This window comes from Falco naumanni, chromosome 3, assembly GCF_017639655.2.
Source record: "Falco naumanni isolate bFalNau1 chromosome 3, bFalNau1.pat, whole genome shotgun sequence".
Classification (NCBI taxonomy): domain Eukaryota; kingdom Metazoa; phylum Chordata; class Aves; order Falconiformes; family Falconidae; genus Falco; species Falco naumanni.
In genome coordinates, this window is record NC_054056.1 from 93,149,532 (window position 1) to 93,174,246 (window position 24,715).

The 24,715-nt window shown below is 38.4% G+C and overlaps 1 protein-coding gene across 7 annotated transcripts in view; it reads left to right on the plus strand.

Moving 5' to 3' along the window:
* VPS13B (vacuolar protein sorting 13 homolog B) overlaps nucleotides 1-24,715 on the plus strand; it is a 477,375-nt gene that overhangs the window by 196,302 nt on the left and 256,358 nt on the right. For all 7 annotated transcript variants that reach the window (XR_005827096.1, XM_040588251.1, XM_040588255.1 and 4 more), the window contains one exon: nucleotides 14,236-14,345. Coding sequence is in view for 6 of the 7 variants with exons in the window: in XM_040588251.1 (XP_040444185.1) it covers nucleotides 14,236-14,345 (110 nt within the window). In the remaining variant the exon portion in view is untranslated. The remainder of the gene's footprint in view (nucleotides 1-14,235; nucleotides 14,346-24,715) is intronic.

Sequence of the window (24,715 nt, forward strand, 5' to 3'; positions counted from 1 at the left end):
GAAGACATCATGATATATCGTTAGCCATCTGCAGGAATATTTGCTTTGTAAATAAACCCGGTGTTCTTCTAATGCTTGTGCAGATGTTTTATACAGTTTACTTAACACTTTTTTTGCTAAAAATCTTAAATGAGGTTTGTAAAATCATAAAGCTGCAGTGTTCAGCTTACTGCCAAAATAGTGCTAAAGGTTACATGTTTCTGTTTATTTGTAACATTTCTCTCAGAAGACACTGTGAAAACGTGAAAGCTGGTTTCACTTAAAAATCAGTTTTTCAAGGCAACAAATTTAAAAACTCCCACTGTGGCCTAAATGTATGACAGCAGCTTTCTGCACTTCTACTAGTTAAAAGATGCATTTTGTAATTTACCTTACCTGTGATTTTCCAGTGCCCATATTGGAGAAGTTAATGTGCTTTTAAAAAATAATAATTAAAAAATAGATAAATAATTTTTTGTAAATAATAGCCAGCTGGACAGCGTTGTTGATATTTTTAATGGAGAACCATTCACTGAAGGCCAAAAGTGAAAGTAAAATTCCTGCTTTCAGTTTAGCTAGAAAGTGATTTAAAATACTAACTGAACAAAGCAACATTTTGGCTTTATTAATCAAAATGTATATAATCAATTAAATTTTAACTTGTGTTAACTTTTAAAAAAAGTTTAGGAATGATGGGAGAGGTTAAAGAATTGATTTTAAAATAGGTATGTTTACATAATAGTATAACTAATGCTTTAACGTATATTAAGTGTAGTTAATCTAATACAGATTTCCTATAATTCAGAAATATTAGTTACGAGATTTAGCAAGCCTGCCCCTAATAAGTTCTTGATTAGATCCCCATGAGTGAGAAGATATTGATCATGAGTCTGGACAGCATTCAAGAATGCATGTTTCAGTCTAAATGAAAATTAGTTTACTATATTAGGTGTTTCTTTTTTGGATGCAGCACAGCTAGCTCTTCTGAATCTTCACAGTAATTTATCTTAACAGCTGACTTAATTGTATATTCGAAGTTTACAAGCACGTTGGTATTGAGAAGGATAACTTAGTTCTACATCAGCTAAATGATTCAGTAATTTTGAAACAATACATAACCGTCTCTGGGTTTACTGCAGGTAGAAACGAGCAGCACAAACTTTGGCTTTGTAGTTTTGTGCATTAATTTCTGATGTGCAAAGACTAACAGTTACTTTTTCTGCTTGCTGCATTGGAGGCTGACAGTTTTGTTTCAGGCAGAAGAATAAAGCAACTTTCTATGATAAACTGATTATGGCAATCTGGATATCCTTAATGATATTCTGAATGTAAGAATTCTTTCATTTATTTTTTCTTTTTAATGATACTTTATAAAATTTATATTGTACTGTACCATGAAGATTTAAACATCACCTTTAACTCAATCCTTTTGATTTTTATGCCCTCTATATGACCTGTAAAGACATGTTTTTATTATTTGTCTGTTGGTGATCATGGTAACATTCATTACATTCTTGAGAAAAGTTTTTTCAGGAATTCAGAATTTTTGTTACATTTACTTGGGAACATTTATGAATTAGAAGATTATTTCACTTTTTTAAACTACTTTAAATATCTTCAAAATTGCCCTGAGTAATAAAGGTGGGATGATCAGCAGTCTCCTCCAGTATTACTTGTGTTGGTGCTTTGTGTTGCATCCTTTCTGTCCTGTCATTTTTAACATTAAGTACTTCATTTCTGTGAAAGAACTTTCCCTTGCCCAGCTAAGAATCTTCTTTAATCTGTATCTGTAACATTCATAGTGACTGTCACCATTGCTTATAGAGTCTGAATTGTTGCACATTTCTAGTAGCATAAACGCTAGTTTAGGAAGTTATCAAATAATTAGAGCACAAGTCATATTGATTCCTCTTTGTAACCAGTATATGGAGTTCTTCTGGAAGGGGGTAACATTGATACCAGTGAAGGTGCAATTTTACATTTCATATAGAGGTGACTGAATCTGTGATTCGTAGTCATTGTTTATTTGTAGGATTTATGTTTATTTACAGAAGGGTTACACGAAGGAAGCTATTTATTCTGCTGAGTTTGCTAGCACCTCAGATAAAAGTTAGACAAGTAACAGAAAAAACGGCAGGCAGGGGATCCAGATTGCACTACATGCATTCAGCATGCTGTTACATAAATGCAATCAGAATTTTAGGCAATTTCACAATATGCAGCAACAGGGCATTTCTCCTTGATATTTATGCTGTGTGGGAATTTTTCAGTTAGTTACACACTGCATATCTTGTCCTCCTTGTGAAAGTCCTCCAATATGTAGTATAGTTAATTTGAAATAGTATTTCTAGAATCTTTTGAAACTGCAGCGCATTCCCAAGACTTGTTGAAGCTGGCTCCCCTCCTCTAGGTGTAAACGGCAGTATTTCCACATCTGAGATTTCACTTAGTCCATGCCTTTTTGTGTCTTGCTATAAGCATTTCAGTATATGTGGAGCTGCTCATTTGTTCTCCCTCCTTTCTTACACTTAGGTTTTGTAAGTTGAGGAAGGCTTTTTGGTTTTACATGGCAGGTGTAAGTCTATCAAAATGGTACTGTAAAGCTCAAAATCAAATGATCTGTAAAGGACTGGAATTTCATTCAAATTTGGTGTTAACAAAATAATAAGATATGATGTTGTTAAGTTGACCTCTAAAATGTAATTTTCCTTGTTTGTGTAAATTGAGCACACATACAATGAAGTGGTTTTTTTTTTGTTTTTTTTTTCTGTGTGTACTGTCATTCACAAATACAAGCCCCTTTTGAAATTATTGCCTACGCGGATGATAGCTGCAGAAATGACCATGATTGTCCATTAGAAAACCTGACCATTTGATGTTCATAGTATCTAGAACTTGTATTTCTTTCCCAATAAGTAACCAAGCACTACAGATTTCACATTTTTCAAAGCTGTTGTTTTTTGGATTTTCGTTTGTTTGTTGTTTTTTTTTGTTTTGTTGTTGTTCTTGCTGGTTTTGTTTGGTTGGTTTTTTTTTGTTTGGAGTTTTTCTTAAGAAAATATTTGCTTTCATCTTGAGCCCTATGTATCAAGTTCTGTTGTGGTGCACATATTAAAAAAAAAAGTTTATAGTGGAACTGCCTGTGTAACTTTACCTCTCTTGTAGTGTCACAACTTTGACAGTGTAATGTACTGTGGCTATTTTTGTTCTGGCTCATTGTTTGGCAACTAATTTATATGCTATTTATTGCAATCTTGTATCACTGGTGTAAAGCATGAAGTCTTCTTAAACAATATACAGGAATATACGAATTAATTAGGAATTTCTGTTTAGAAGACACATAGTTTGCTATTCTTCCTCTACTTAACATTTCTGCTATAGAAAAGCATAATCTTCTGTGGAATTTCTACTGTAAAGCTTGCTTGCTTTCCTATATTATTTTCTTACTTCTCAACCTCTGTGTCTGTATTCTTTTAATCGAACACCTAAGAAATTATATGAAATCTTCTCTGTGTTTCCTGTTGCCTCTGGGAAGCTGTAATTTTTAAGAAATAAGGAAAGAGACCACAGCTATATATTACTCAAATTACTTTTAAGAGAAGGCACATGAGGTATCTACTGCTGAAAAGATTTCAGTTTTATAACTGAAAGTGCAAGACCAGTTGGTATCCATAGTCACAACACTACAAATGTTCAGCTGCTGAAGAAGGAATGAAAATAGCTCCCTTGGTGCCCTGTTGCCATAGGGGAAGAATCCTGTTGCATTTCCCAGAGGAATACTGCTGTAAGAAATTGCAAAATAGCATTTTCGCTGACAATAGTGAGGTGTTTATAAATACAGAAGCTGAACTGCATTAAAAAACATCTTGGATGTTTTTAGAGCATTTGCTGGTTTTACTTTAAAACCTGTATTATGAAAGTAATAAACAGGAGATTGTATTGAAAATCACTTAGGAGGAGATATATTGAGGCATTTCTGGCTTTTAACTATATCATTAGTTTACAATCTTTCTGTAATGTTGTGTTACAGTAGCAGAGGTGGTGTGGTAGCACTGTTACCAATGCAGTCGTAGAGAAAGGGAGGATGCAGTCCTGATATCAGTGTGCTTATGTATTTTACAATGCATGGTTAACTGCCTACAGGTCATAGAAATCATGGTTTGTAAACGAAATATAGTGAAGCTTCACCGTGCTGGGTTTTTTTAGTAGAAAAGTTGAGAGGGCTAATTAGGCATTCTGATAGCTTAGTTAAGGGTAATACATTTGGATCATGACTGATACTGTTCTCTGCGTGAAGAGAGATGATAGCATGTGTTTCTCTCTTCCCTGCTGGGACATGGACAAAACCAAGTATTCCAGCAAGGATCTATTTCCCATTATTTCAGAGCCTTGGAGCAGACCTCAGCTATTTTCTGCTTTTTAAAGCTGAATGAGATATTGATAATTGTAACGTCATCTTCCTGGCTGTTTTTCTGGCCGAGAATTACCTGCTATAGATGTCTTTGTTATAAAGTGAAGACGAAGTCTGTCCTTCAAAGACAAAAGTGAATCTATGCTGCTTTTCTGATGTCCTTGTGCCACATCTGACTTCACAGATGCACCACAAGTCTAGGAATGCTTCTATATGACTAATACTTTCAAACCCAGCTTATTTAAATCAGCTTTGAGACCTCTGCTCTAAGTTTCTCCAGTGTTTTCTTGCTCCCTATGAGCTATTCACCTAGAACCCTGGGAGCTTGCACCCTGATCAACCTTGCAGTAAACCAGGGGTCCTCAAACTTTTTAAACAGGGGCCAGCACGCGGATGCAGTGGCAGGCAGTCATCTGCGGCTGCTTGGTTTCCCCCCACAACCCCCGGTGGGGGGGACGGGGGTGTGTGTCTGTAAATACTGGGGGCCGGATTGAGGACCCTGGGGGGCCATATGTGGCCTGCAGGCCATAGTTAGCGGCCCTGCACTAAACTATCTCAAAATAGGGCATATAGTTTTTCAGCCTTGTCTATCCCTTATTGAAAACATCCTCATTCACAGCAAGAAAGATCACACAATAGATTGCTTATTCAAGTCGACTATGGTCCTCACCCTGCTTTTATGCAAGCTTTCAGCTGGAGTATGCAGGCTGTCTTTTAGATCTTGAAGATAAGTCGTTTGTCCATCAGGATGCTTTAGTTTCAATTTCGGTCCACTACCTGGCTGTTGCAGGGTTGTTTGATTCTTGCTGTTCTTGCAGTCCTGTTGTCCTGCAAGAATAAAAAGTTAATTTAGTTAAACAGGCAGTTTGAGGCCTTCCCTTACCAAGAAAACAGTCTTTCTGATATCCAGCATTCCCTCAAAGAGGGTTGGGAATATCTACATGCAGGTAGAAGTTTTTAGGCAAAGCTGAAGCTCTCTGTGCAGAAGTTCCTGTGTGGAATTTGGAGGGTTTTTTAATCAAACTGTGCTGTGGTGATTAGAACTCATTTGTTGCATATCTGGAGACCCTCGTATCTTCATCAACTAATGTCTGTGTAAACAATATTTGAAGCGCAGCTGCTGGTGGTATTTACACATTTGTATGCATACTTACCAAGAACAAGACAGTCATAAAGATCTACAAATCATATTGCGTTTGGAAAGGAGGTTCTGCTGTTGCAGTTTGTCTAAGGCTCTGAGGTTCACATCCAGATGGTTTGGACCTGGAGTTGTTCAAAACCCATTTGCTTTGGAGTTGACTGTAGTAAATAGGCAATCATTTAGAAATGAAGAAAATTACTTAACCAGTAAGCGAAATTCAAGATACATGTGTGTATACATTTTTATTTCTGTGCTCTCTGCTCTGGGATTTGGAGAATGTATAATGCTTTTGGCATGGAGCGTAGAGTGAATCAGGGAGCATAAATACTGAATGAATGGTATTGTGAAACAAAAGTTTCCAGGTCTGAATGCTTAAAACGACCCTTTTGACTGACCAGTGATGCCTTCAGTGTTCTCAGTGTCTGCATACACAATGGATTTATGCAGTGGTATAGATGATGTTTTCTGTTTTATTGCCTCTTTCTTCCTTCCTACTGCACACTGAGCTAACCCTTTTCTAGAAAAAACGGAAATGTTTTCTGAGTGAAAGCAGTCAGCTGAGTTACCATTTTATATGTAAAGCTAAGATATGAGGCAGCGATATAGTAGGAAAAGTATGTTTATCTGTATTGAATCAGGTGGGATACTTTGGAAGTTCTTCGATCAGCTCTGTTCTTGGTTACTCTGGATAGCTCAGCAGGGTTGGTCACCACATTAATCTCCTGGAATGTCTTGCTCAGTTTAGGTCCCTGCAGGGCTTTACCTTCTTCCATAGTGAAAATTACTGTGTTTTCCTATCACTGTTTTTGATCCAGGTTCAAATTATTTATCTGTTTAACTTCTTCACTTACCCCTTATAAGTAGCGTAGTTTCTTCAAAAGCCTTTTATGAAACCTTGTGGAATATGTGTAGGGAATTCCAGTAGACTACATAACTAGTCTTTGTCCTTATGACTGTTGATTCCTTAGTTTTGAGCCATCATATTTCTTATTTTATAATTAAATTTGTTCACATTTCTGTTGCAGAGTAGAACATGATCCAACATTAGCACTAGATTCCTGGGATCAAATGAAAGAAGGGATTTGCTGCTTTACTCTCATTGCTAATCTCAGTCCATTAAATACAGAAATTAGCAAAATTCTTGTTTAACAAAAAATATCCATATAAACGTTTCATTCCTAGTCTGCTTGAGAAGGCGTCTGTTTTCTGTAGTTCATCAGAAATCCACTTCATGGAATTACTGTGAATCTAAAAAATGGCCACCACAGCCTTTAAAATAAGAGCAAGGAGGTCTCAGCCAAATAGAGCAAATAAAAAATTAGGTAAATTGCCTCATAGTTTCTTCAGAGCACCAAATAACTTCTTACTTAATGAAATGTACAGTCTCCTCTTCATCCACCAGATCGAGTAACTGTGAGTTGTACTGGTTCCATATGGACGATGAAAAGGAACAGCCGTGACATTACAATGCCTATTTGAATTCTTCTGTCACAGAGCTAAACAAGCTAAAATTCTCAAACCTTTGTTAGTGTTCTGACAACCTGGTCAGGTATGACCGAGTTAATGTAGTTTATGGCATTAGTTAGAGGTCTAAGTAACCTTTGTCGTACAAGTAACTGGTGGGACCAGATACAGAGGCAGAACTGTTGGTAGCCTGAGAGCTAACTCTTCTATATGTGAAAGTATCACGATGCTAGCAGAGCAGATCTTATCCATGAAGTTTCATAATAAACACAGTCTAAGGATGTAGAGTCAGATAGATGATCAGATTTGCCACGTCAGATGTTAGATAGCTTTTTAGTGGAACTTTGGTGTGAAAAAAGACAAAGGGACCAGGCTTTGGTAGATACCTTTTGTAATTGAAGTTGCTAGTTGTCAGAACTGCTGGGTTTCTGAATAAATGTTTGCGTAGGGCTCTCTCCAGTAACAACCTCTGCTTGGAGTCAGTTCGGGCCACCCTACATTTTCTGAATGGAAACATAACTCAGGGCAACTTGAACATTGAGCCCCCACCCCCCTTAAAAAATAAAAATAAGTAAAACAAAGCAAGTGTTCTAAACACTTTGTGTTTTCTAAAATGTTCATTTTATTCAATTCCTGACAATATGGTTTTGAAGTTGTTATAATGATCCTTTCTACGTGTATAGTCCTTTGTTTCAGTTGAATGTAAACCTTCTCATTCTCCTTATAATTACAGATTAGTAAGTGCAATGGTTAAATATATTAACAGGACTTAAAGGTGAATATGAGGAAATGATACTTGAATGAGACATCCTTGCATTAAAAACCTTGAAATTAAGGAAGAGATGCTGTGCCGCTCAGCATAGGAATATTGCTGTTACATTTTCATAGAGACAGTTCAGTAATCATCTAAATAAAGCTGACATTTCTGTATACTATAGCTGCCTACACAGGTGCTACTTTTCTTGATTGCTATTGCCTATTAATATAAATATTATTATGATTTTTATTTATATTTATATATATTATGAATACTATGAACCAACGTCACCGTATTCTCTAAAGGAAATTAAAGTTTTGCTGAAATGAATTTTGGAAAACAAAGCAGCCTTTCAAGATATCTTTTTTTTTTTTTTTTTTTTTTTTTCAAAAACATACAGGGAACAAGTTAAATATGAATGTTCTTGCATTTTTGTGAAAACTTGCATCTCAACATGTCATAGTGTTTTTCCTCGGTACAACAAAATATTAAATGGAATCAATTCCATTCTTAACATCAGAGGGCAAAGATGATATGAAATAACTGAGGGTTGTTCTCCACACCTTGCTTTGGATTGATTTGCAGAAATGTGGCTCCTTGTACTTTACAAAAATTATGCCTGACATACAGCCCTTTGTTAATCAGTGTATTTAGTAGTTTTGTGGTTTACCTCATTATGTGATATCTTTGACTATAATTCTGTGTTACAATTCCATAAATCAGTATATGTATTGATGGAGATAGGACTTTTCTTTAATCCTAACAATGGCTTATCAGAATGTTCAACTGAAATTGCGCCCAAGTGATTTAGTTATGATTCACACCACTACATTTATTTTTACTTCTAGTTACAGTAGATAATTGGTTGCGCACATAACTTTAACATCTGAATTCTATCCCTGGGTCCTGCTGTCCTGCTGTGTGATTTAATAACCTCTCTGCCTCACCTTCTCTATTTTTGAAATAAAAATAATGATGCTGACCTCTTTTGTTTCAGCACTTGATGCTTTTCTGCTATAAACCTCAGCAGGAGAGTTACAAGGTCATGATAGCAATAGAGATACATTTGTGCTGAATGTTTCCAAAGATCAAAAGCTTATTCTTAAAAAGAGAAACAAACAAACAAACAAAAACCAAAACGAGAACCCAAAAGGAATAGTGTTAAAATATTGTTGTGTGTATGCCTAAGTAAAGAATAACTATTGTATGAAAGAACTGTTTGATGTTACAGACCAAAGAGCCTTAGTTCATGGGAAAATGCTACCCCACTACTTCTGTTTTAATGAAATACTCTAATACTGGTCTAAGCAACAGAACTAATTGATCTTAGAGTTATTTTAAGCACTCGGTGTACATAAAACTCCATGAAAGTACAGTAGACTTGGAGATTTTTCTCTGAGATAAAATTGAGATAATGTTTACATAAAAGGCCATCTGTAATCATTCAAGTCAACCTTGAATAGGGAGACATGCAGACATATATTTCAGTAGTTAGAAAAAATTATTAGCTTATTGTAGCTGGTGTAATGTAAAAATAATTTTTCACAATGACATAAACTTTGTTGCAGCTTGAAATACCTGTTTCCCTTGTCTGACTCAGCACTTCAGGTTGAAATGCAGGACTCGGTCTCCTATGTAAGCCGATTATTTACCAAGACAATCCTATTGCCTTGTTATTGGTATTCCAAAGTGGACAAAAAGGTTGCGTGTCTAATTTTTATGCTGTGAAACTTCAGTCTCTAACTCCTGCTTCAGCCCTCATCATTCAGCTTGGGATGTGACTGAAAATGGCTGTGGAGCCGTAGGATAGCTAATTGGTAAAGCCTGTTTGGAATGTGGGTGAGCGAGCCATTTTGGCAGTAAGCAGAGTAGTAAAGAGCACTCTTTTTCCCTTAGTTGACTTCCAGGCTAAAATTAAACAGAGTTAGATATTTCCACATTTAGTGATTTACAGTGCATCTGTTCTGAGTCAACTAGCAGAAAGAACTAATTACCTATATACTTTTATAAAAAAAGATCTCTTCATTTGGGTGTAATATGCAGATCTGCATTTTTGCAGTATGCCTTAGTGGAAAGGCCTGTCAGAACCATAAGATAAGAAGTGAAAAGATTAATTCTTCTTTCTGTTGTCCTTTAAAATAACTGAATACTAAATTAATACTAACTCAACCTGTATCAGCACCTGCTTATCATTCGCGTATCCTGAGACATCTAGGAGCCATGAGGTCAATGCTAAAATAATTCGTGGTGTGGTTTATATAGCAAGATGGTGTAATGTTTTCTTTAGTTACTTAGTTACTAAAAATACACAAAACTTGTCAAAGTTTGTTTTTATTGTAGATCATTCCCTTTGTTCATATTTGTGATCCCTCCCAAATAGAAAGTGTCCATTAACTATAACTAAATGTCAGTTTCCTGTGGAGGTTTTCCAGTTCATTTTATAGGGGAATATCTAAAATGTGTTAAAAGTTTTTACTGGAAATAGCAATATAGATGTGTTTGGATACTGCATCCACACAGAACAGAATTTAGGAAGAATTCTGCCACGGTGATCCTTTATTACATGCAGGAAAATGTATTTTATTTCTGCAGCAAATAGCAAGGCTGCTTCTCAATGTCTAGTGCATCATAGTTTGTTACTGTTTACTGTGTTAAATGTTGAGTTTTAATAAGTAAATTTATGATTGAAATGTTATCGTCTACTCTTCCTAGTAAATTTTTTTTCACTGAAATGTTGGGAGTGACTCAGTAATGCAGTTTACTCTTTCACAAAATTCTTACATATCCAAATAGACAGCTGTTTTCACCAGATGTTGCTATCTCCCTTCTCCTTCCCTAAGTGCTCGTCCACCTCTGCCTTCCTCTTTCAGCACCTTGCTGCCTTCATCCTTTTCTTCTGTCTCTGTGATATTTGAAGCCCTTTCGCATTTTTTCATCACTGCTGATCATCCCTCAGCACCACCACTCTGCTGCTTGACTCTGCCCCATTTCACCTGTCCTGCCTTCACCTCTGGTCTCTTTTCTGCAGCTGCACCCCCCAGGTGTCCTCTTCTGCCTCACCAGAGGAGTACCATATTCCCTTTTTTCCCCACTTATTATATACTTGAATTTCCCTTTTGAAGGAGAGGGTAGGGCTAGAGCCCCAGGCTAGCGACCCTGCTCCTCCTTGCTCCTCCAGCAGCCTTTTGCTCAGCCATCAAGGTGGGAGGAGCTGGCGGCAGAGCCAGCCCAAGTGCAGGAGGCCCCAGGTTATCCTCTGCGAGCCTCCCCCCCTTGCCCCTTGGGAAGACAAGTGCTGTTGCTGCAGCTGTCAGCCCAAAAAAGCTTGTCAAGGAGCTTGTCTGCAGGATGAAGAGTGCCAAGCGCAGCTGTGCTCTGCTGCCTCCTGTTCCTTCTCCTCTGCTGTCCGCCTGCAGACTCCCCTTGGTTCGTTCCTTCAGGGTACAGCTTGAACGTTGGGGTGGAAAGGAATTATTTGCCCAAACTGTGCCTGGCAGATAACACCATGACTTTGAGGAAATTCTCAAACGTTCGAAGATTGTGTGGTGTTGGGTTCAATTCTTATTTTTAAAATCAGTTACTAGATAGATGTAATAGATAACTCTGGCAAGAGCTGGGATAAGGAAAAGGAACCTAGTATGGAATGGGACTAAGGTCTGTTTTTTTCTGAAATGTAAATTCAATTAAAAGGAGAAGAGGGGAGGGGAGAAAAGAAAGTTCACCACAGTCTTAATGAAATCCAGGGAACTCAAGCATTGCATTTTGTCAGAGACGAAATAGCAATTAATTTTTTTTCTTAGATGTTGAAGGAGGCTGCTGCCAACTTACAGCTTGTTCCTCACATCAGTGAGATCTTCCTGGAAAACTGGGGGGGAGGGGGGATTCTTATTTCTTGGCATGAAAACACATGTTTGAGTTGGGTTTTTTGGGGGCAATGGGAGGAGAAAGATCTGAGAAACTTTTCTTTGTCCACATAGTTATTTATTTTGAGTAAAGCTGTTACACAGAAAACTTTACATAGGTGTTTGTTGTTAAACTGTTTGTTGACTATCGTGGCTGAACAGCAAATACGGTAGTAAATTTCAGTAATTCAATGTGACAGAAGTGGCTTGGTACAAGGCCAAAATTACCTGACAGTCAAATTGAAAGGCAAATAATATAATTGCTTATCTGACTACTTGTGCTGCTTTTTTAGGGTTTTTTTTTTCCCTCCCAGACACAAACTATCAAAGACAAAAGAACTGGAAAAATAAACTATTTTGCTTTCTATTTTACCTTACTTCAGAGTTTTATGGGATTGTGCTAGTGTGACTTGATTGAAGTGAAAAGATAGTTTCAATTCAAAGCATGACTTAATTGCATTGAACTTCTTAGTTTTAGCTAATTTTTTTGCAGTAAACAAGAAACTAAATTAAGTAACGAGCATCATGTGCTACAGTAACACTTTTTTTTTTTCTTCTTTTCAGGAGTCTGTTATAAATATGGGATTTTTTTGTTGACTTTGCCTGTAGGCTGACTTTATTCCTCACTCTTTGGGAGGTCTCTGACTCCCACTTGTCACATCACATAAACATTAAACCTTTCATTAAGTATTGCTGACAACAGGCAGTATCTCTTCAAGATGCAGGATTCTCTTATTTTGGCATCCAAGTAGCTTATAAAAGTTAATGATTGTAGCGTATACTTTATCAATCCTCTGTTACCTTCTGCTTTTTCTAGTCTCCTCCAGATCCCACTGCAAGGCATATTCACCGCTCTTCTTGCACATTACCCCTTGACTTTATGCTTGACATCAGCTTTGTTTTAAATTGCAGATTTATTTCTAAGGTATGTTACTGACATTTAAAACCATCAGATCACATAGACTCGTCTGCATATAGGAGCTCTTCACAGTGTGTGTTCCAACTACAAGCCTGTTCTAGGCAAATGAATTATCTTTGAGTATTTCTTGACTGCCATTTTCCCATTGTATTCATCAGGCTTTGCTTGCCTTGCCCCAGGTTGGTGGGTCTTCTGCCATTTGGAATTCAGCTGGTTTTAAAATCTTGTTGTGTACAATAAAGTCATAACTTCTTTTTTTTCTGTTTACAGTTTTGGTGATGTATGATGTGTTTTGAGGCGTATGTTTTTGCTGGTTTTTGGAAAGTACATTGAATTGTGTGACAAGCTTTCTGAATTTGAGTTTATGATTGAATTCAGATTGCTGTGTAATTATATTGTGTACTACAGAGTAAATATAGTATATATTGCTTTAGGAACTGTGATTCTTTGAATTACTGAACTACTGTAATTCTCTAGAACTTGGTGTTGGGACCTTCCAGTAACCAGGATTTCTGTTTTGAATTTATTTAGTTAATTTCATTATTCCATTTATTTATTTGTTGTAAAATTGCAAAACTTCTGTCAAAAGATAGCTGCCTATTACTACTCGCTAGTACTATTTTTTCAATATAATTGATACCTCTGTATTATATTAATCTATTTGCTTCTGATTAAGTTCTGCTGCAATAGATACTTTTTCTCTGCTATTAAAACAAAACGCTCACTAATATATCATCAGACTTTTAATGCAGGTTTAACAGAAATGGTGCTTCATAAATTACGTTTTAGTGTGCTTGGCTTGAAGTATATGCTAAGATTTCTGGATACTGAGAATAGTTTTTCTCCTATTTTGAGTCTTAATGCTTCCTATGTCAGTTTTTCTTCACAAGCATCAGAAAACTAGAAGTTTACTTTTAAGAAATGAAGATACAGTAGCCATATCTTGTAATTCTAGGACTTCAAAAGTGAGATTTAAAGGAAATAAGATAATATTGTAAAACTTAGGATAAAATCCTAAGAGCTCACAGTACTGAGACTGCCAGTATTAGCAGAGTTAAAAAATGTGCCTAATTTTACCTACCTAGTCCACTAAAGAATATTTATGACCACATTTACATGAAAAATGTTTGTACTGAGCAGCTTCGGGTAGACCACTAACCTCAAGTAGACCTGTCTTTATTAAAAGAACCCACTGTCCTAGACCAAATTGTTCTTTATTGAGGTTGGGGGGAGTCATGCATTATATTCTTCTCTTTCTGTCAAGGGTCTCATTGACTTGTTTCTTGCATAATGTTATTGTTGGCTGAGAATCTGAGGAAAGGTGTTGAGTGTATTTGGTTACACACACAACTTTGTGAAAACAAGCATTTTACTTTGCAAAAAAATTGTAATAAGCAAAATCAAAATGTGATTCTCTGCTCTTTGTGTGTGTGTCCGTGTCCATAATACTGGCAGTGCTGGCAAGTTTCTCACTTTCAAGAAGTTATTGAAGTTTATGCTTTAATTATTACTCTTGATTGGAGTTTAAAATAAATATATATGTAAGTCCAGTCCAAACAAAAAGTCTTAATCAAAGATCATTTGTTGCAAGAAAAATGAATCCATATATGGAAATTCTTTAGCAGATGGTTCACATATTTTTTTCTTTTCTACCGTGTACAGGTGCAGTACTCTTGTCCAGCGTACAGGGATTAGCAATTAATGTTGATCCAGTCCTGTATAGCTGGCTTATCTACCAACCGCAGAAACGAGCTAGTAGACACATTCAACAGGTATGTATTTTTGGAGGGAAAGGAGTAGGGGAAGGGAAACTTTCTCTTCTGTATTAGGTCAGTAGTACATTCTTGTTCCACTGTTTTCTTTCACCCTGTATTTTATAGTTCGCTGCACATGCTTTTGATCTTATTTTGAATTATTTAAAATGTTAATTTTTGCATATTAAAATTTTCATTTCACAATGTTTTCATTTATAACATTAAGTTAAAGGAATAGGGAGAATATTTTTTTAATGGTCATGGTTTAGGATCAGTATTTTTGCAACTAGTTTTAACTACTGCGACCTCATAAGCCTCCTGAATCTGAATAGTAAATCATGTTTTAACCATTTAGGTTGGTCTATCCAATAATTGCATAACTTCTTACAGAATCATTATTCTTATTAAAACACATTTTAGTGGAGATGAACTATGCAGTTCTGAAAATGATGTAAGTGAACGTTTTAACATATTCTGTATATAATGTCAAAACACATATTTGCGTATGAAGTGCTTGGAAAAGGTACAAGAAGTTAAGGCTGTGGGTCTGTGTGGCACAGTGTTTTCTTTGACGTTTTGTTGACCTAAGTTTTCATGCCTCATACTCCTGACCTGGAAAGAACACAGGTTTTACTTGATTTTAAATTTATTCTTAACTTTATTTTGGCAGGTCAGTAGAATGTTCTTGAACTTAAATTTGTCATAATTGATGAAATTAGTGGTCTGTGTAGCCTGATGTTCTGTCTCAGTTTTAAGTGGTCAATTATTAAGTGGCTGATATAAGAAACTTTTGGTATTTGTCGCATAATTACAGAACACTGTGCACATCAGGGAAGTTTCAGATGAGGCCTTGAAATGGGAGGATTAACATGATCTCTTTCTTGTGTGTAAAAAACATCGTTAGGTAGTGATTGTCAAACGTTAATTTGAGTCCTGTTAAGCTCATTCTGCACCAGCATCATCTCAAATCCTTCAGTTTGTCAATTGCTGCTTTATCATTTTAATAACTTTACATCATTTTTAAATGTGTTGAGTTGCTCTTCATTTCAGCATCATAACTAGGGCACCACAACATTTCCTGGTATATGGCTTTTTTAAAAGAGATTTATTTACTTTTGCAGTACTGTTATGTATCCTTCCAAAATGTAATTGAGCCTGGTTATTTCAAATGTTCATATAGAAGTCTTTCATTAACATTAACATATATAATCAGCTGTTACTCAATGCTTTCTCTTTTGATTGCTCTTTTATACTGAGGGACTAGAAAGGTTTAGTGATAACCTTAGGAAACTTATTTGTCCATGGTTTTGATCACCTCACCAGTGGCAAAAATTCTAATCAATTTTTTTTAAAGTAGCTATTTTGTGATTTGTGTCATTACCTTATAGAGCCTTCTAAATTTTTTAGTGATCTGTTTCTTACTAAAATTACTGTATCACATTTCTACTGTGATTTAGAGTTCCTTAGTCATTTGAAATTATTTTAAATGTGAATTTATAAATCTGTCAACATTGTACTAGTTTCACTGTTAAACATAACTGTGGTAATAGACTGCACATAATAAAACTTGCAATATCTGGAGTAGTCATGGAGAAACTTCATTTGAAAAGGAAACTATAGCTGTATTAAACTATTCTTAACCAAAGACTTGTTTCTTTATGTAATACTATAATTATTCTCAGATAAGGATTTTAGTCAAAGTTATGGCTTTGCATATTGCTTATGGGAAAAGATTTGGCTTATTACTGTGGTGTAGCTTGTATAACAAAACAAACATAATTTTTGAACATTTAATGGAACAACTGTGAGACATGATGCTTTTGAGCAGGTGTTATGGTCAAAATTTTATCGACTGAGAAAGCTCTTTTCTTCCTTTATTCTATCCTAGGTCAGGAGTTAGCAGGGCTTTAAACTAGATACGAAGGGGGAAAGGAATAATACCAGCCTCACTAGAGATGAGCCTGGGGGTGGCATACCGGGGTTGGAGGCAAGATCAGTTGCACAGCTGAAGTGCACCTATGCCAACATCTGAAGCACAGACAACAAACAGGAGGAGCTGGAAGCCATTGAGCAGCAGAAAGACAGAGACATCATCTCCATCACGGAAGTGTGGTTGGGATGGGTCACATGAGTGCAGTGCTGTGATGGATGGCTATAAACTCTTCAGAAAGGATAGATAGGGAAGGAGAGGCAGTGGGGTAACTCTGTATGTCAGGGAGTGTTTCGACTGCCTGGAGCTTAGTGATGGGTGATGGCAGGGTTGAGAGTTCATGGGTAAGAATGAGGGGGAGGGCCAACAATACAGATATCCTAGTGGGAGTCTGTTATAGATAGCCTAACCAGGATGAAAAGGCAGATGGAATATTCTACAAGCAGCTGGGAGAAGTCTTAAGATTGCTAGTCCTTGTTCTCATGGGAGTTCCAATATACTGGATGTCCGCTGGAAATGCAACACAGCAGAGAGGAAAATGTCTAGGAGGTTCCTGGAGTGTGTGGAAGATAACTGCCTGACACAGCTGGTCAGGGAGCCAGCCAGGGGAGATGTCCCAATGGACCTGCTCTTTACAGACAGGTCAGGGCTGGTGGGTGATGCGGTGGTCAGAGGACGCCTTGAGCATAGCGATCAAGAGATGTATTTTTGATTCTTAGAGAAGTAAGGAGGGGAGTCAGCAGAACCACTGCCTTGGACTGCCGGAGGGCTGGCTCTGGCCTGTTTAGGAGCCTGGTTGATGGAGTCTCTTGGGAGAGAGCTCTGAAGGGCCAAGGGGTCCAGGAAGACTGGGCATTCTTCAGCAAGGTGGTCTCAAAGGTGCAGGAGCAGGCTGTCCCTCTATGCCGAAAGACGAGCCAGCGGGGAAGACAACCAGCCTGGCTGAACAGAGAGCTTTGGCTGGAACTCAGGGGGAAAAGGAGAGTTTACCACCTCTGGAAGAAGGGGCAGGCAGCTCAGGAGGTCTGTAAGGATGTCACAAGGTTATGCAGGGAGAAGATTAGAGAGGCAAACGTCCAACTAGAACTCAGGCTGGCCACTGCTGTAAAAGGTTAAAAAAATGTTTTTATAAATGCATTAGAAACAAAAGGAGGGCCAAGGATTATATGCGTCCTGTATTGGATGGCAGGGGGAAACACTGCCACAGAGGATGAGGAAAAGGGTGAGGTGCTTAATGCTTTCTTTACCTCGGTCTCTAATAGCAAGGCCAGTTACCCTCAGGCTACTCAGCCCCCTGGGCTGGGAGACAGGGATGAGGAGCAGAATAAAGTCCCCACAATCCAGGAGGAAACAGTCAGCCACCTGGTGCTCCACCTGGACACACACAAGTCTATGGGGTCACGTGGGATCCACCTGAGTTTACTGAGGGAGCTGGCAGAGGAGCTCACCAAGCCACTTTCCATCATTTGTCAACAGTCCTGGGTAGCTGGGGAGGTCCCAGAAGACGGGAGGTCAAGCAATGTGACACCCATCTGCTGGAAGGAGGATCCAGGGGACTACAGGCCTGTCAGCCTGACCTCGGTGCCAGGGAAGGTAGTGGAGCAGGTCATCCTGAGCACTGTCACGCAGCATGTGCAGGACAACCAGGGGATCAGGCCCAGCCAGCATGGGGTTATGAAAGGCAGGTCCTGCTGGACTGACCTGATCTCCTTCTGTGACAAGGTGACCCACCTAGTGGATGAGAGACAGGCTGTGGATGTTGTCTACCTGGACCTTAGTGAAACCTTTGACACTCTCCCACATAATTTTCCTGGAGAAACGGGCTCCTCGTGGCTTGGACAGGCACACTCTATGCTGAGTTACAAGCTGGCTGGATGGCCGAGCCCGAAGAGTGGTGGTGAATGGAGTTACATCCAGCCGGTGGCTGGTCACAAGTGCCGTTCCCCAGGGCTCAGTGCTGGGGCCAGCCCTGTTTAATACCTTTATCGATGATCTGGACAAGGGGATCGAGGGCACCCTCAGTAAGTTTGCAGGTGACGCTAAGCTGGGTGGGAGTGTTGCTCTGCTGGGGGGCAGGAGGCTCTGCAGAGGGATCTGGGCAGGCTGGACCAATGGGCCGAGCCCAGCTGTAGGAGGTTCAACCAGGCTCAGTGCCGGGCCCTGCCCTCGGGTCACAGCAGCCCCAGGCAGCGCTGCAGGCTGGGGCAGAGCGGCTGGGAAGCTGCCTGGGGGAGAAGGCCCTGGGGGAGCTGGGTGACGGCCGGCTGGGCATGAGCCAGCAGTGTGCCCGGGGGGGCAAGGGGGCCCACAGCGTCCTGGCCTGTATCAGAAACTGTGTGGCCAGCAGGACCAGGGCAGCGATCGTCTCCCTGTACTCAGCCCTGGTGAGGCCCCTCACTTCAAGAGGAACGTAGTGGTGTTGGAGTGTGTCTCGAGAAGGGCAACGGGGCTGGTGAAGGGTCTGGAGCACAGGTCTTGTGAGGAGCGGCTGAGGGAACTGGGGTTATTTAGCCTGTAGAGGAGGCTCAAGGGGGACCTCGTTGCTCTCTGCAGCTACCTGAGAGGAGGCTGTAGGCAGGGGGAGGTCGGTCTCTTCTCCCAAGTAACAAGCAACAGAACAAGGGGAAATGGCCTCAAGTTACACCAGGGGAGGTTTAGATTGGATATTAGGAAAACATTCTTCACTGAAAGGGTGGTCAAGCAGTGGAACAGGCTGCTCATGGAGGTGGTGGAATCACCACCACTGGGGGTGTTTAAAAAGTGTGTAGATGTGGTGTTTAGGGACATGGTTTAGTGGTGAACTTGGCAGTGCTGGGTTAATGGTTGGACTTCATGATCTTAATGGTCTTTCCCCAACAGAATGGTTCTACGTTTCTATAACCATCAGTCTTACAGAACTGCAATGGAAGAAAATAATGTACATCACTTTAGAAGTTTCATGTGTGATTCAGATATCTTAATTGTTAAGATATTTTAAATTTTAATTTCTGCTTAAAAGAGGTGTTTTGCTCTGTCATTTTGAGCAGGTCAAAATTGTGAGTTTTACCTGAAAACACAGATTCTTATAATGTTTTAGTATGTTTGGTTCTGTGTACACATGCTATCAAGTAATAACATCTTGAGTTCAGTAAGTTAAATTATTAATTTATTTGGAACCACAGCTATAGCCATGAAAGCTTCTGATTGTCTGGCTCCTCAGAAATAGGTATGCCTTTACGTACCGGAACTTCAGATTTGTTTACCTTTTAATCATTACTCCTGGATTCTTAGGTTTATAATGCCAGTTTGGTAGTACATATAATGTATGTCTATAATGTGTGTAATGTAATGGATTGGTGTCTGAAAGCACTAAAAGTTAGAAATACCAGAACATACTTAACATTGTAAGCTGAAACATGATAGGACAGAAGTAAGTATGGAAGTAAATGAGTTTTTACAAAAGATGTAAATTTTCAATTACTTTTTCCATAAAGCCATACTGTATCTTCTGTAATATTAAGGTGATGAAGCTACCAAGAATAGTAATTCTCTTTGGCCTTCCTGATACTTTATACAATGAATAGAAGAAGCAGAAAAACTCTTGTGTTGGGGTGTGGGGTACACATGGCCCAGTAAAGACTACAGCTTTTCCTTTATTACTGTTAGACTATTGCTAAAAAGACTCTATTTGCTTCCCAGCAGCTAGTAATTGTAGAACTAGTGTGATAGCTGAGGCCATTATGTTACTTAGTTTGTACAAATGTTACTTTATACTTTCTCCCCTCCTTTACCAACTGTGTCTATTTTGTACATTAAGGTTACAAACTCGTTAACCGTGTTTATGTACTATCTAGTACACTATGTTATGTGTCCTTATATGTTTTGAAATGGTGTCTGAAAAAATGTGATGAATGATAAATGACGATTTAAAAGGTCTGACTAAAGGTAAACACAAAAAGGAGAGAGAAGCTATTTAAATGAAAAGTGAAGTTGGGTACAATAATCACTGAATATTAACAGGTTATTCATATATTTAGGCTAGAAGTAAAAGGTTTTAAAATCCTGGGTATTAAGACTACACTAAATTTTTTTGCTGCTTTCATTATCATTAGAAGGAAATTTTCTGACTTGTTCCTATATGGAATTTTATGTATGACAACTGTTTGCAGGAGAAGGGGATTAACATTTTCTTTAGATAAACACAAAGTCCAGAATTTGGAAATTCACTTGATATGCAACCCTTCTATGTAAGTTATTTTTCTGTATGGTGTGCAAATTACATCATTTATCTTTACATTTATTTTAAATTAACTTGCAAAATAAAATAAAAAAAAAGAGGAAACATTGAAAATAGAACTAGTCTTTAAGGCTTCTGCATAATTTTTGAAATACAGTGTAATATTTAGTGCCAGATGCTTTCAGCGAATGGCATTGTAGCATATTACCTTCTTGTTACAAAATGTCAGTGCATATGAAAATGTGGCTGCGGTTATGTATTTGAATAATGATATGTGTGGTTGCTGTTGTGGCTATATGGTCTAGGGTAAATGGATGTAAATATAACTTGTTTTTCTGTATCCATTCTGAATTTCAACACACATGTCTAAGTTTTCCATTGTCCCCTTTGAAGCACAGAAACAATGAGAACATTGGAGTCTAAAAATCCAATGCTTGAACAGATCTGCATATTGCTTTTGAATTCTTCTCATGCCTACTAGAAATAAAGTGGTGTAGTTCTTGAGTTTCTTTGCTGAAGTGAAAGCATTGCATAAAATAAGCTGCTTCTGTATCTATTGGCTTGTCCATTATTACCTCTTACCTAGTTGGTGATACTGGGCACAGGTCAGAATAATGCCATTCTGAGGAGCATAACTGAATTTTCATCATGGGTAGTAGCACTTCTTACAAAATTTGGTTTGGTAGAAATGAAATAATGAGTCTATATGTACAAAACACAAAAAGAAGCATAGAGGTTTATTGCATGCTTTTGATGTCCTTAATTTAACATGTTTGTTGCAAGTTTATAATTTGTAAATTTTCCCAGTAATAATAGAGGAAACTACTGAAACAGTTTGTAGTAGTAAGTTCTGTCATCTCTGTGCATACTGTACGGTATAATGTGCAGCAAGTTTTCGTTAAAAGGTGATATGGCAAAGCCAGTGCTGCTTGTGTTGATATTAGTTAGGAGTAGAATTAACATCTCTCTTTGAACAGAAGTCAAAGCAAATTCTTTAGTTTTCTTACGTGTGAAGTCTGAAAAATCCTGTTAGTTATTACAGTAAGTTGTATGAGGTCTTGCTCAATAAGGAGCCCGTTCAGTGCTCAGTCATCACCTACAGTAAAAACATGATTCTTCACATTCAGAGGGAACTTTCTGTCTTTCAGTCTGTGCCCGTTGCTCTGGTTCTGTCACTGGGCACCACACAGAGAAGAGCCTGGCTACATCTTCTTTGCACCCTCCCTTCAGGTATTTTTATACTTTGATGAGGTCCCCCATGAGCCTTCTCTTCTCCAGGCTGAGCTGTCCCTCGTATGAAAGATGCTCCAGTCCCTTAATCATCTTCGTGACCCTTTGATGGACTCTCTCCAGTATGTCCATGTCTCTCTTGTACTGGGGAGTCCAGAACTAGACCCAGCACTGAATAGAGGTGAAGGATCACCTCCCTTGACTTGCTGGCAGTACTTTGTCTAGTGCAGCCCAGGACACCATTCACCTTGTCTGCAGCAAGGTCAGTTTGTTGGCTGTTGTTCAATCTGGTGTCCACCAGGATGATTTCTGCAAAGCTGCTTTCCAGCTGGGCAGCGCTCAGCATATACTGGCACGTGAGGTTGGTCCTCTCCATTTGCAGGACTTTGTACTCCTCATTGTTGAACTTCATGAGATACTTGTCAGCCCATTTTTCCAGCCTGTCACAGTCCCTCTGGATAGCAGCACAACCCTTTGGCATAGTAATCATTCCTCCTATTAATGAAGATATTGAACAGGGTTGGACCCCTTGTTGACCCCAGGGTACATCACTACTTACTGGAGTCCAATTAGACTTTGCTCCACTGATCACTATGCTCTGGGCCCAGCCATTCAACAAGTTTTCAGTCTACTTCACTGTCTGTTATTCCAGTCCCTACTTCATGAGCTTATTGGTGAAGATCTTATGGGAGACAGCATCAAAGGCCTTACTGAAGTCAAGGTAGACAATAGCCACTGCTCTCCCTTCATCTACCAAGCCAATCATTTAATCATAAAATGTTGACAAATTGGTCAAGAATGACTTCCACTTGACAAAGCTATGCTGATTACTCCCAGTCACCTTCTTGTCCTTCATATGCATGCAAGTGGTTTCCAGGATTAGTTGTTCCATCACATTCCCAAGGACTGAGGCTGGCTGGCTGGGACTTCCTTCTTGCCCTTGAAGATAGAAGTGACAGTTACGTTCTTCCTGTCCTCAGGCACCTCTCCCAATTGCCATGATTGTTCAAAGAACATTAAAAGTGACCTTGCAATGACATCTGCCAACTCTCTTGGCACTTGTGGCTGCATACCATGAGCACCCATGGACTTATATATGTTTAGAGGTATTTCCTGTCCTCGTCCTCTTCCACTGAGGGTTCAATCTTCCTTGCTTCATCATTTCCCATTAGTCTCCAGTAGCTGGGTTTCAAGGCTGGTCTTGCTAGTAAAGACTGAGGTGAAGAAGGCATTCAGTACCTAAGCCTTTTGCAGGCAGAAAAGCAGCTTATGAGTTTCCTGACTTAATTTCAATGTGTATTCCCGTAGACAATTAAATGTTTCAGTTGGCTCTTTTTTAGCTCTTTTGCCCTCCCACTCCCTTCCTTTTTTAAACTCAAGTGAACACAAGGAGTTAGTTAAGATTACATAATACTTATACAGTTTATACACATTTTTTCAAAAATATTTTGTGTTGATTTCATATCTAACGGCTCTGAATAATGTACAAGCAGAAGAGAATACAGTTTAGTGTCAGAAAAAGGGAGAAAAAATCCTCCACAGGTTGATAACAGAGAGGGGAAGAGGTAAGGAAAGGATAATTGTTGTCATGAGAGTGTTTTCACCTAATCACCAGCTGATGGTCTTTCCAGATAATCAGCACAGCCAAATACTACATGCCGCTTTGTCTAGAAAAAGAAACTACTGGAAGATCATCTTTCCTGTTTCAAGCACTGTGCTGTACAGTGTGCAGTAATCACCACCAGAAGAAACCTTTGCCAGCTAGTGGGTTAAAAAAAACCCCAAACTCAGAACACCCAAGACAGAACATATATTAAAGTGGGCAGCAATTGCTGGAATTGATTTTCTTAAGCTGTATTAGTTTATTATTTATAATACTGAGCTGAAATAACTTTGAGTCTTGGTACAGAGTAAGGAATAAACTTTATAAATCAGAGTACTGCAACTTGGAGTTCAAACCTTACTTCTAAAATCCTTAGGTTTTCACTTGTATAACTAGAGATATCTTAAAGATATTTTACTTCAGCACCTTCTACACATGCAGCAAATTTTTAGAAAAGAAAAAGAAAAACCACAACAACCAGAGCTTGATAGAATCACAGAACGGTTTGGGCTGGAAGGGACCTTAAAAGTCATGTAGTTCCAACCCCCCTGCCATGGGCAGGGACACCTTCCACCAGACCAGGCTGTCCAAAGCCCCATCCAGCCTGGCTTAATGTATATGATAAAAAAGAGTGACTTTTTCATGCCATTTTTTAATTAACCTATTATGTAATAATTCTAATGTTTAATACATTGCTTCTCAACTTTTTAGTACTTAATATGACAGAATAAATTAAAAAAACCCTCCGATTTTGCTTTCTTTCAGTTCAAAACCTGAAGAATAGGTGAAAAGCCTTCTGGAGAAAGTTATTGAATGACGATTTTTTTTTGTATTGACATTTGGTGTGTTATACTTATGAAATGGCAATACTAAGAAATATTTAAAGATATCAGTGTTTATAAAGAATATTATGTTGGATACATGGGTAAATTTTTTGAATGTAAATGTTTTGCTCTTCAGCTCTACATTTTAAGAATCAATGCATTAAGAATAAATCTGATATAAAACAGAATAATCAGATTTTTATACAGTCTGTGTGACTGCTCAAAGGAAAATTAGTATGAGCCAGATATGTTGCAGTCCATCCATAAGTTCCACATCAAAATCAAGTATTTTACATTATCTGGGTGTTAAAAATAATCACTACCCCCCCCCCCCCCCCCCCCCCCCCCCCCCCCCGAATTTGTTAGCCTTTTATGAAATAGGCTTTTGTTACCAACATTGTTTTTCAGTAACTGGTAGTTATCCATGAAGCTGGAGCAGTAAATTCAAAAGACATTTTACGTACTCTTCTTGATGATTGATGAACCTGTACTTGATTTTAGCAGGGTTTAAACTGGCACAGAAGTTTGAGTTGAATTTTTTTTTAATGTTCTTCTATGTGTTAGTCAAAATTGCTCTTCATTTTT